Here is a 12,938-nt window from a genome sequence, read left to right as displayed (position 1 = left end):
TACTACNTTTTTTAACAATATTATATTAGAGTTGCACCTGAGGGCTGGACAATGGAAAATCTTACCTAATTAAAATAGGAACTTTTAAAGCCAGTTGGCCTGACAGGTATATGGGATACTAGCAATGCTCATTTATTATGATGTTGGTATTGGTTGTTGGGATGACAGGTTGGGGCATTACAAAATATGTTATGTAAATTGGGGTTGAGCCAGTGCAAATAGTCTCCGACCCCATACCTCATACAACTTGGAGGATGGAGTTTTAAGACCGTTGCAATTCTCTTCCTCTGCAGTTTACGCAGTGTGGTTTGCACAAGGCAGTGTCTCCAATGGTCTGTTGAAAGCCCTTGAGCAATCAAATGAATTGTCCAGAAATCTTAAATGGATTGTTAATGTTATCAATAGCCACCAGTGCTCGTTTGATAACATTAAAAGTACAACCACTCTAATAAACAACAACAAACAAGAACAACAAAATTACATTTGTATGGCGCCTTTCACGTCAGGAGGATGTCCCAAGGCGCTGGACAGACAGAGTTTTGGACCCGAGCTGGGGGTCGGGGTGGGGGAGGGTGGAGGGCAGGGGGAAAGCAGGGAGATCGAAAACACAGTCGAAGAGGAGGGTCTTGAGATGGGTCTTGAAGGTGGCAAGGGAGGGGGCAAGACGGAGGAACTGCGGGATGGAGTTCCAGAGGGTGGGGGCAGAGCGTAGAAAGCCCATCCGCCAACAGTGGGGTGAGCAAGTCGGGGGACATGAAGTAGGCTGGAGCCCGCTGAGTGGAGGGAGCCAGCAGGATGGTATGAGGTCGCAGAGGTAGTGGGGAGCAAGGCCGTGGAAGGCCTGAATAAAACAATTGATGCCCAAAACTGCACAGAATTTTTGAATCAGGAAATGTTTTTATGTGAGGGGGAGGGGAAGTATAAATTAGGCTTCTATTGCTTCTCCTCGCTTGTCAGCTGACAGTGAGACAGCTTTGCTCACATAAGTATAAACACAGCATAAAGAGCAGCAGTTTAGCAAAATCAAGCTTCCTTTCCCCTCCTAGCTTAATAAAATCAGGAGGTGCTCCTGGGGAAAGGCTGCTGAAACAAAATAATTAGCAAAATACCATGAGCCATCAGCTCCATTAAAGGCATGTAAAAACAAAATATAACATGTTTTAAATTTAAGTTTTGTTCCCACCCTCCCCCGGCAGTTCCGCAATTTTGTCTGTAAGTAGTTTTGATCTATTTTAATTCCGACAGCCAAACGCCAATTTAAGAGGCATGAGACATTTTTTTTTCTTTGGGTTAAAAGCTTTTCACAACGTCATGAAGCAGTGCCACAGTATATTATGTACAGGTTAAGGTGACCCTGCAAACAAATTCTGTACTTCACTTCCAGGATTACAATATGAAGAGCTCGGAAACTGCTGCTGCCATTACTCTATATGGAGGGGTATTTTTCTGTGCTTGTGCGTACGTTCATGGAAACAAGATTTTAAAAAATTAAGATGTAAATTGTTCTAAACTGCCTGTGGTATGATAGGCCTGTGGTATGATAGACATACAGGGCATTTCAGGAAAGGATTGCAGAAATACCTGAACTGTATCCTGGTTCTGTATTTGTCAGTAACTGGTTCAAAGAGTAATTTTAAACATGCCCTTGTTGGGCACATCTGATTTAATTGTTTAAACACAGTCCTGCACATTGCAATACTCCTCTTACAGTTGGAAGTTATTTTACTCTTTGTAAGATGAACCTACAGTGGAGGGACACAGTAGTCACGTTGTATATGTTAGTTTAAAATTAACTTGTGACCTTAATATAATAAATACCTTGGCCAGATATCTGAGTAAGGCTCATAAGTATAATGTTTGCTGTATTCTTGGAATGAGGAGCTGAAGGATTTATTCCATTAAGCACAAATTATAATACTTCCGTTTTGGATTTGTGAGCTATTGAATTTTATTCACTGGTGGAATCATTTGTTTATTTATCGGCTCCAGTTTATGTTTTCAAAAACTTCAACAATTTTCACTTATCGTGCCTTTAACATAAGAGGACATCTCAAGTTATTCACAGAGATGGAGTAGGGGCCCCAATTTTGAGGGGGACAGGGAGCTGGAGGGAAAGTGACTGAAGGTGCAGTCAGAGGGAGGTTTTTACATGGGTTTTAAAAATGGATTATGTGAGGCAAGGGATTTATGGAGAGAGTTCCAGAGAGTGGGACAAAATGTCTGAAAACTAATTCAACAGGTAGAACGAAGCAAGGAGCCAGAACTGGCAGAGTGACGGGAGTGGGCAGAGTAGGAGGAGATCACAAAGGTACAGTGAGGTAATGCTGTGGAGGCATTTGAGGATAAGGATCATAAAAGTTGATGTGCTAGAGGATAAGAAGCCTGGCGAGATTTGGAATGAATCATATGCGGGAGATGATGTAGACTGGGAAGGCTGGTGATCGGTGTGTTGGAGAATTTGAGTGTGGAGGTGACAAAGCATGAATGAGACTATGTTGGGGGTAAGATGGTGATGCAGATGGGCAATGTTGCAGAAATTAAGGAAAGCAGGTGGGTAGAGACCAGATGAAAAGCTTAAAGAGGTGAGGGTCAAACAAAATACCAAGATAGCATTGTGGCCCCATGAGCTGGAGTGGGGAACTGGGAGATTAATACAGTCAGTGCCTGAGGTGAGGAGGTGCTGGTTGGAACCAAGCAGGATAACCCTGAAATCAATGCCAAATTTGGAAATGCATCACCTGTTTGCAGTAACTATTGATATTTTATTGATGAAAGATGATATTGGACCAAGATAAATGATGCTTAACATCTACAATTTTAAGAAAAACAAAAAAGCTATTCACAGAAGTACAAATTGTCAAAATGTTTTGGCTTTTTTCATTTTTTTCAATCTAGGAATTATTCATTTGAGTTGCATAGAATTAAATGTGACTTTTCTGTTCCCATGACACAATATCATCTTTGGCTTTTCAAGTTATTCTCCATGGTACTTGCTGTTCTCTGAATGAGATGGAGTACAAATAATCTCCTACCAGAAGAGTGTGAGAGCAAATTATTTCCATCCTGTTCAGTAAGGTTCAGCATCTGGTAATCAAGCTTAAACTATATTAATATAAAGCATTGTTGATGGTAAACTTTCTTGGCTGTTGTATCAATAAAATTTAGAGGTGTAGACATGTTGTTGAAATTGCAAGGTAAAGCCTTAATAGAATTAACAAGTGACAGAACCTTGTTGGTGTGTCAGCCTGGCTTAGGTGATAGCATTCTTGTGTCTTGAGCTGGAACATTGCGAGTTCAAATGCCAGGTCAGGACTTTGAACTCATAGCCTACTGACACTCCAGTGCAGTGCTATGTCCCACAAATAGCCATGATGTGAATTCTATCTGGGGAATTGTTGGCTCGGACACTGGGAGAAACTCCCTTCTCTTTTCGAATAGTGCCATGGGATCTTTAGGAGTTGAACAGGCAAACTGGACATCAATTTAACATCTCATTCAAAGGACGGCACCTCCAACAATCCTGCACACCCCAGCAATGTAGTGACAGCTGGGACTGTGAGTTTCAAATCCCGACATCGGACTTGAACATTCCAACCTCCTTACTTGGAAGCAGAGTGCTACCAACTGAGTCAGGCTGACGCACTTATTTCTAAGAATAATAAACGTGATGCTAAAATGTATGAATATTTAAAATGATTTTCAAAAGCACCAGATGAATTGTCTCAAATTAAGAATGGGCCAAAAGCATTTTGTATATAAAAAAAGTGAAGGTCGCAGGCCACAGTACATAACATCATCACGTATGACAAAGTTGTCTTTGAATCAGCCTTCTGAGTCTGAATACCAATACCTGTATTTACAAATTTGATACAGGGAAAAACAACATTTTTCTGGATTAATTGGCTTTTGGGAACCTGGCAAAGTTCCCAATGTTCATAATAAACACATTGAATCCAGTTTATGAATATCATTAATTAAATCCCATTTTGGAGAATTCAGAACATGTTCTTGAATAATGGAATGAGTGCACTTTACAGCCTTTAAAGTGCTGCACATTAGTTTCCCAACACTCCCCATCATTGCTGTTTGAATTTATGGCTGAAGGCAGAACTGAGGTGGAAAACTCAAGTCATGTCTGCTTTCAAATAGGTCTTTCTTTCATCAGTAGAGAATGGCAAAGATAACACGATAACACTGAATGATAAATATCACTGCTCTCAAACACATTCTTTGTCATGTTAATTTCTATAAAAGTGAAAAAAATCTCAAACTAAAAAAATCAAAGGTATAGTTAACTCAATTTATTGGCACCATAAAAGTTGAACAAAATTGTGACCAATACACTGAAAGAAGTAAACAGTTTGGATTAAAATTCCTTCCTCTTATGACAAAGGTTTTCTTCTCTCCCATGCTGTTTTGCTAATTCACAAGATGATGATTATCAAACTAAACTCCTTAGTGGGATTTTCATTGAATCCTGCATTTTTGTATTAAGGATCAACTGAGGTCCTGTCTGCCTGTTCAGGTGGACTTTAAAGAACCCCTGGTACTATTCAAAACAATAAGGGAGTTTCTCCCAGTGTCCTAGCCAACAATTTTCCAAATAGTGAGACATTGTTGTGCGCAAACATGGAATAAAACATGGACCCAGTTTTCTGCTGGGATGGACTCAGCTTACACCTTTTAACAATAACTTTGGTCTGGGAACTCTCTGCAGAGATTTTAAAAACACATCCAAATTTCAAGCTCTAATGGCCATCTGAGAGAAATCTAGAATTACTCATAGCCATAACACCAGAACAGGTTGACCTTCTTCATCTGGGTGTTTATACTCTTCGTGAGCCACCTCCCTCCCCCCCATAATCCTCTATTTCTTTCATGTATTTATGTAGTTTCCTCTGAAATTCATCAACACTTTCTGCTTGAGCCATACCTTCTGGCAACAAGTTCTACATTCTCATCACCCTCCATGTAAAGTAGTTCTCTCTAAACTTTCTTTTAGATCTGTTAAACTTAATGAATAATATTTTTTGCCTTTCATATCAGGAGGATGTATTTCACTGATTTACTGCAAAATGTAGTGACTGTGTAATTAAGGTGAGAACCTTGCTTCTGAGAAGAATAAAAAAAATTTACAATCTGATACCCAAACATCAATTGTTTAATTATTTATTCACTGTGTGCTTATGATCTCCAGTATAAAGGTCAAGTGCCATTCGGAAGTACTTGTCAATTTTCCAAAAAAACAAACAAAAAGATAAGCTTACAGTTTAAGAAAGTGTGAAATAAATACATTATGTAGTTGTAGAGTATAAAACCACATGAGAAAAAATTCTCTTGAGATTTCCAGGATCTGTACACATAGAAACTATCTGTATCAAAATGATTTATTAAAAAGTCATTGCTTAGAGTTTCAAATGGCCTTGTGGAGAGAGCCTTATTTACATCTCTTCTGCACACATCAGTACAATCAGATTCCAGACAATGAGTTTACTCAGGTTACAAGTAATGAAATAATGTAACTGTTGAAGCTTATGGAAGATAAACCTCTTCCAATTCTCTTAGAAATCTGTTTTCACCAGGATCTTGGCGGTTTTCATGTTTTTAATCACTGAAAAGAAACATCATTTGGTTACATAATATTTAGGACACAAGTTAGAATTCATGTGAATAAAGAATATAAGAAAAAGCTCCTTTGTCATTGCCATCCTATTATTCTATCACTTCCTGTCCTTATTATGGCAATAGTCTGCTCCCTGTCTAAATTATTCATTCATATGATTGATTAGTTATTCTGGAAATTGTAATGGATGACTTGCTTCTGTGGCAGTTTCACCTTCTGAAGTGAAATCTTTTATCTCACCTGAATGGTAATTCTTCATGTGTGAATCTCGTAGCTGACAGTCTTACTGTTTATTTGATGGTGAGGGTATCACACTCAATTCTACCCTGACCCAATGTCTAAGCTACTCTAAGCAGGGCATCATTGGATAATGATGGGGAAAAAAAAGCAAAAACTAGGCTGCATTCTCCCTTCCCTCACCTGGGCTGCCTGACTAAATGTAGTATCCTTACTATTTGATAGATGAGATGACATAACTAAATAAAGACACAGTCAATCCAGGGGCATTAAGGATTTGCACCAATCAATCTCCCAAGAGACAGTTTCTTTACTTTTTTTTGGTCAGCCAGGTGTCTGACAAAAGCAGAAACGCATCACCATGCTTTAAGAGTTTCCAAACCAAACTGAGAATGCCATCTTTTACTAACTGGCCCATATATGGTTTTCACTTAAGAATGGAAATATTGTCCCGTGGTCCTTTGTAATTATTAACTTAGCTTTTGACACCATGGGGATGTGAATTTTGAGCATTTTGTCATCCATCCAAAGTTCAAGTCAATTAAATAGTGCAAATTATGCAAGCAAAGTTTAAAACATTACCAATCTAGAAGATTTTAGGTGCCAGTTTCTCCAAAAGAAACTTCTGGGCCACTGAGTATGTTTTTTTAAAAAAACATTTCCTCATTCCAATATGATACAAAACTATTTGGGTCAATGCCTATTCCAGAAATAAATTTCAATTTGAAGTCAATTCCCCCTCCAATACAAAAATCTGAAATATTGTTATTGATCCCATTCTCAAAATGTCCCCAAACATTAGCACTTGCCAGCTAGCAGTTAATACTCTTCGGAATTAGGTAAGCAAAGTGCATCCCTCCAAGGAGGGAGTATGCATCCCATTACAGGCACAGGGAAATTTCCATTTGCAAGTGGCATTCTCAGTCTGGTTTGGATGCTGTTAAGCATGTTGACGGGTTACCGCAGGGTCAGATACTCGTCTGATCAAAGAAAATCATCAAAATATTCCAAACCCAGAGGTCAAATGTAATGCTCCCAAAGCAACCCCACCTGAGATCAGCACTGACTGAGACTAGGGACTCTATCCTTCTACTCTGTATGGACCATTACTTAACAGCCAGTGCCTTTAACTATTATAAAACTGGGGAAACGTTCTTTATTCAGTAATCATATCTCTTTGATATTAGCTAGTGAGACTTACAAATGTCAATGTCTTGAGGTTCATATGTGTACATCCGATTTTGATACTGTCCAACAATGTCTGCTCTCACTGTCCATGAAGGATCTGTGTTAAAAGGAAAAAAACATAATTTAATTAAAAATAATCTGCACAAGCTTGTTTTTGAACCAAGAATATTCTAGTCAGGTGAAAATAAATGTAACTATGTAGGAGTACTGTACTTGTGGGTAAAAAAAATGTAATAGAATAATTTTTGTAGCCCATGACAAAACAATTGATCTTGATCACTGTGATCATCTACCAAAATATGATGTTCGCATTTAAAAAAAATCACAATAGAGTGAATTCTTTGCTTTTTTCTAGCATAGTGCCTGTTCATGTTTACTATTGGCATGAAAATTCCTCCCTCTAGAGTACAGTATCACCCTGGTGCCATTGCACTAATAGACGTGTGACCTGAGGCTCAAAGACCATTTGTGTGGTCCAACTAACTAACACCTGCATGGTGTTTTATCTCTCTCCTTTGTGGGTATTCTGCTAAAATCTGTGTGCTAATCGTCATCAGGCTCTTGTTCATAGAGAAGCTGCTTCTGATGAGAAAAATGGATCCATAGTCACCGCAATTTATTTTATCTATCAAATGGATATAATAAAAACCTCAGGTAATATTCCAGATGACCAACATAGATTTACAATCCTTACCTACAAAAAGTATCCTGGGAACGTACTGACCATCAGGCCACAGGTTTTTGTCCTCTGTTTCAAACTGTAATAAAAATACATTTTAATCAAAAAAAAGCTCAAAGACTTGGATACAGTTATACTAATTGATAATTCAAGTGATTCAATGAAAAATAAAACAGGTTAGAAGCCGTTCTGATTGTGTAATTGTTGGTGATGTACTTGGCCTATTTTTGGTAAGTGTCAAGGAATTCCAGCTAAGGTCAAGCACCAATTCAGAATGAAGAACTCTCAACCCTTCTCCATTGAAATGTTTTAATCCCAACATTAGAATTGCACCCCCTAGTGGGTCAAGGAGATATTGGTAATTTTCACACTAGGTATACTATAAACTGGATCGTCAATTCATATACAAATTTTCAGCAGTTTTGCTGCGAGAACAAACCCATTTGGAACTGTAAGTAGAACCCATAGACCTTTCAACAAGTCATTCTTTATCTATTCCATTGGGGTAACATTTTCACCTGTGTATCCCCAGATAAAAATTGGTCATTCACTTCATGGATGTTTGTGGGTCATTGGTATATGCAAACTTAGCTGCCTCATTCACCTACAAAATACACAATCATTACACTTTACAGTAAATCCTGTAAAGTGCTTTGATGTGCACTTCTGAACATCCTTCTGATATGAAAGTTGTTATATCAAATGCAAGTATTATTAATATAATCATGATTTTAAAAGTTAAACCATCAACAAGCTGCCTTAGCCTCACACTACAATTAAACAAATATGGATTGGCTTCATTACTGTTTGGGGAGAAAGGGTAAAGAGGGGAATTTCTGAGGCACCCCTGGGTATTTCAAATCCAACACATTATAATTTCATTTAAACCAACTGATGGACTCCCAATTCAAGGAGATTACAATCTTATAATTTAAAGACAATTATGTTTTAGTAAGTAAGGATTGTGGGGAAGATTGCGGTCACGGAGATGAGTGCTGTGATTGCTGAAATGGAACTTTTGCTCGATCTAGTGTTTTCTGGGAGCCCCCGAGCACTTCATTTGAAACATTAACTTTGTGCAATGAATTTATGCAATAAATTTAATTTTGGATCGAACTGTATTAACACATACTTGTGCTTGCAGAGATCACAAAATGGGAATAAGATTAAGCTATGAAAATAAAAAGCACCCTGGAGGAATATTATTAGCCGGATAATCCTTTCAAATATTAATCTGTTTGCTTTTTGAAAAGCTATTTGGGATATATAAAAGCCATCTTAATAAAGTGGGACTAAGGATCTGCTTTTCTCATTTACCTGAAGATTAAGCATGACAAAATCTTCACGTGCCATCTTCTGAATTTCTGTGTTCTCAGCAAATGACTTCTTAAGAGCTATTATAAAAAAGAAAGAAGTTTTATTAAAGGAATAACACAAATTCAGCCATCCTGAATAAAGTTATAATAAACATTTCATACTGGAATAAAGTAAAATGTTCAATTACTTGTTTTAACCATAAAGTGTGCAGAATTTGCTTGTTTTCTTTTGGAAGATATCACTTACCTTGGCTGTAAGGGCAGTCTTCCAAATGGTGGATCACCATCAAAGGCCGGTTGCTAAGTTGTAAAAATTTTTTAAAGCAAAATGATTACTGAACGCCACACACAAGCAAATAAACTAAATAGCTGATGAATTCACATTTGAATCCTATAAAATATATATTATGCATAATTCAATCTGGGGAGGATTTAATGCATAAAGAGATGAATAGCAGAGTTGGTAAACAATTCTTCTCTCCACTTCATACATTTGCTTCCTCTATTCCAGTTCAACTTCAATACATATCTTTGTTGTTCTAGCGTATTATTTCCATTTCCCATGCTAGCCACCCTTATGGCTTGTGAGGCAATTTAGCACCATATTATAGGTAGTTTTCTATTAGAGATTGGATTAAACTTCCAAAGTGTGTTTCATACTAAAACAAAAAAGGACCCAGATGAAATCTTTTCCCATCTGTTCAAACTGGATCAAAACAAGACCAAGAGGCGAAAGGCTACGGTGTTGATTCAGTGCATCAGACAGTCCCCCTTGAATTAACTTGACAGTATATAAATCAGGAGAATCATTTCATTAACAGGACCAAATCCAATAACAGTGTGTAAAATTAGCTATGATTGATTCACTATGTTACCAACGGCAATGCACAATTATAGAAGCATCAAAGAGTGTGTTGGAGTCAAGGTTTTCTTATGGATGGAATGCCTCACGTTACAGTAATAAAAGCAAACATTTACATTAACAATTTCTACAGGCAAATTTCTGCTAATTCTAGACAAGATTTATTTTAAAATGATATATTGTTGCTAACCCTACTAATACAGAAATTAGGAACAGATTCTAGCTCCCAAGTTGGAGACACTGTAGAGGTTTGGCTATGATTAGACTGCATGGCAATGACCTAGTTAACATACAGGTTACACTGCATAAGAGCTCACTCTCAGAGTTTTGGGGTTATCCTTCACATGTATTGTATCTCTCGGACACGTTTCCCCATGTCATTCACAAGTTTATTGACAGAGCATGATGCTTCTTGAAAATAGTGTTTGGAATCACAACCCAGAAAATTAGCGAAATAATTGGGACACACAAACTAAAAAAAAAGTTGAAGGAAAGTAAACACATGTAAAAAGTATGAGAATTGAAGACAATGGATTACTAGACAGGTTGAGTGCAACAGATGGACTTAAACTGTGCTCTAAGTCGTCAAGGTGTTATTGAGCTGAAGTAAAAGCAGGAATGTCTATCGCAAGATATGATGTAGCCAAAGGTGGGTACCAGAATGATTTCTAATCAGATAGATCACCCAGTCTTTCACCCACTATCAACAAGAGCTAATGTGGAATCATCCATTCATACATATAACACCTGCGCTACTCTGAATCTTAAGCCTCTTATTTTTAAATCCTATAAAATATATATTTACGCATAATTCAATGTGGAGAGGAGTTAATGCACAAAGAGATGAATGGCAGAATTGGTAAACAATTATCTCACAATGTGAAGCTTTCGGTTCATTGTAAAAGTTTCATGCAAATTTATCACTTCCCCATTTTCTGTAATATGCCTCTGGCTGTACAAGCTCCCCAGCTCAGGATGGGCAGGCAAATTGTGTTTTTTTTTAAATGCCCTTACACTTCAAGTATGTTACTACTTCACTTTTAAACATTTTGACTAATTCTGCATATATAGCTTGTAGGGGTAATACACTTCTACATTCTCCTAACACTTTAAGTGGGAGAAAAACATGTACAAAATACTGGTTTCTATTTACATTTCACTTTGAAAGTATTCCTTACCAGAGGGAAGAGCCCTTCTTTCCTCACCTTCTAAATTCCTTTCATTATTTATTTTACTTTTTTTAAAAAAAAATACCTGAACCGCCTCAGGCTCAGGGAATATATTCCAAATGTATCCAGTCCTTCTGAGACAGCAGAAAGCATGTTCCCACCTTTGCCACTCATCAAACCCCAACCTCCCTCAAACTTTATACAAATGGCTCTTGGCTACATTGCACACCTACAGTTTACCACTCTGTGGCACAACTTCCAGCAATGTTAGATCCAAAAAAAAAGCCAAGCACAACAAAATAAATCACTGCTGGCTGTGCCAATTTCACACCTAGCATCCTGACATGTTTCTGAAAATCTTATCCTTTGCATCTATCCTTTTTTTAAAAAAAAAATCTGAATCTCTCTGGGTTTTTTTCCCCCTCCTTGTCACCATCGCTCTATTAACACCTCCCCCCTGTGCAAATGGATCATATCTTTCTTTTGCATTCCCCCCAACCCCCTGCATTGCTGGGATCCTACTTTTCGCACTATTTCCTGCATTCTTCCAATTCCCCCCCATTTTCAGGTGCATTTGACTCATTGGAACATATCACTCTTGAAGTCGTTTACCAAAATGTCTAACAATATACACCCAGAGAGAGAGAGAGAGAGAGAGAGAAACACACCTGTAAGTTCACAGCAAGAGACTAACAGGTGCAGAACAGGTACAGGTGGGCGCTAGAGAGCGCCTTTGGGGGGGAATTAAAAAAAAACAAAAAAAAAACAAAAAAAACAAACAAATGACATTACCTCTTTCTGGCTTTGTGCAGACCTTCTTCGTAGGTCTGAACCCAATTCACTTCGTCAGCCCATCCTACAGGGAAACCCAGCAGCAAATGTTACAGTGATGGCAGACAGGAGCGAGTTCAACAAAGGGCAAAAGGCGAGTGCTGCTGTTTGAAGTGCAGGACGGATGGGGCAAAATTGCAGGTGTTGCAATGGGAATCGGAGCTCCTTACCCCTGGATAGACTCGGAGGACACTTCTTCTCGTCCTTCGCAGCCCCCCCGCTCTTGGATCCCCCTCCACTCTTGGAGCCAGGGTTTGCGGAACCTCTGGCCGCACAGCCAGAGACAGCGGCCAACAGCACCAGCAGCAGCAGAGAGACCCGGGCCATGCTGCTGAGATTCAACTTCAGGTAGATCACTAGAGAGAGAGAGAGAGCACAGGGGGTGGGGGTGGGGGGGGGAGAAAGCTATCACAATGTACACAGTGATCACCAGGTCAAATAGATGCTCAGACCTGTTACTTCGCTTTAAAATTGAAATCAGAATTTTTTTTAAAAAAAAAAATTTTTTTTTTTTTTGGAAAGGTTAATTTGAAACACAAAAGTTCAAATGGCTAAAGCTGAAATCCCCAGAGCTGAACTCTCCTGTTTACCTGCTCCAGGTTACTGACTCCAAGCCTCCTTGTTGTTGTGCACTTGCTGTGATTGACTGGGTTGAAGTTCCCCAATTATATACCTGATGTGCTCCACCCCATTGGCCATCACCACTGGATCATCCACCCCCCACCCCCCCCTTTCTTGAAAATCCAGGAAGAGTGGACTTTATTTAATCTATTACTTTTCAGTTCACGAAGTAGATCTGTTCATTTGAGAGCTTTTTAAATTCGCAGTTTTGAAATCCACAGTTTCCAAAGTAAAAATCAGGTTTCTTGCTATCTTTTTGCAAGTTTAAACAGGGATTCTGAATGATTTCGAAATATTGGCACCATTTCAAAATGCTAGGTAATTCAAATCACTTTTGTTGCAATGTCTGAATGCTGACTGGTCTTTCTGCTATTGGCTGAAAGTTTTACTGGCAGAACTTAATTTAAAATTA

The 12,938-nt window shown here is 38.4% G+C and overlaps 1 protein-coding gene across 1 annotated transcript; it reads right to left on the bottom strand.

Moving 5' to 3' along the window:
* Window positions 1-5,155: 5,155 nt before the first annotated feature.
* On the bottom strand, window positions 5,156-12,549 carry LOC103182633 (anterior gradient protein 3 homolog). The gene is made up of 8 exons (NM_001292253.1): window positions 12,496-12,549; window positions 12,076-12,261; window positions 11,867-11,930; window positions 9,291-9,343; window positions 9,045-9,121; window positions 7,743-7,806; window positions 7,062-7,145; window positions 5,156-5,611 (listed from the first exon to the last, which is right to left on the bottom strand). Exons 2-8 carry the CDS (start codon window positions 12,230-12,232, stop codon window positions 5,562-5,564), a joined length of 549 nt encoding a protein of 182 aa, NP_001279182.1. The 5' UTR covers window positions 12,233-12,261; window positions 12,496-12,549; the 3' UTR covers window positions 5,156-5,561.
* Between the last annotated feature and the right edge of the window lie 389 nt (window positions 12,550-12,938).

Source organism: Callorhinchus milii, unplaced genomic scaffold (assembly GCF_018977255.1).
Source record: "Callorhinchus milii isolate IMCB2004 unplaced genomic scaffold, IMCB_Cmil_1.0 Scaffold2, whole genome shotgun sequence".
NCBI lineage: Eukaryota > Metazoa > Chordata > Chondrichthyes > Chimaeriformes > Callorhinchidae > Callorhinchus > Callorhinchus milii.
This window is presented reverse-complemented; position numbering and strand designations above follow the sequence as displayed.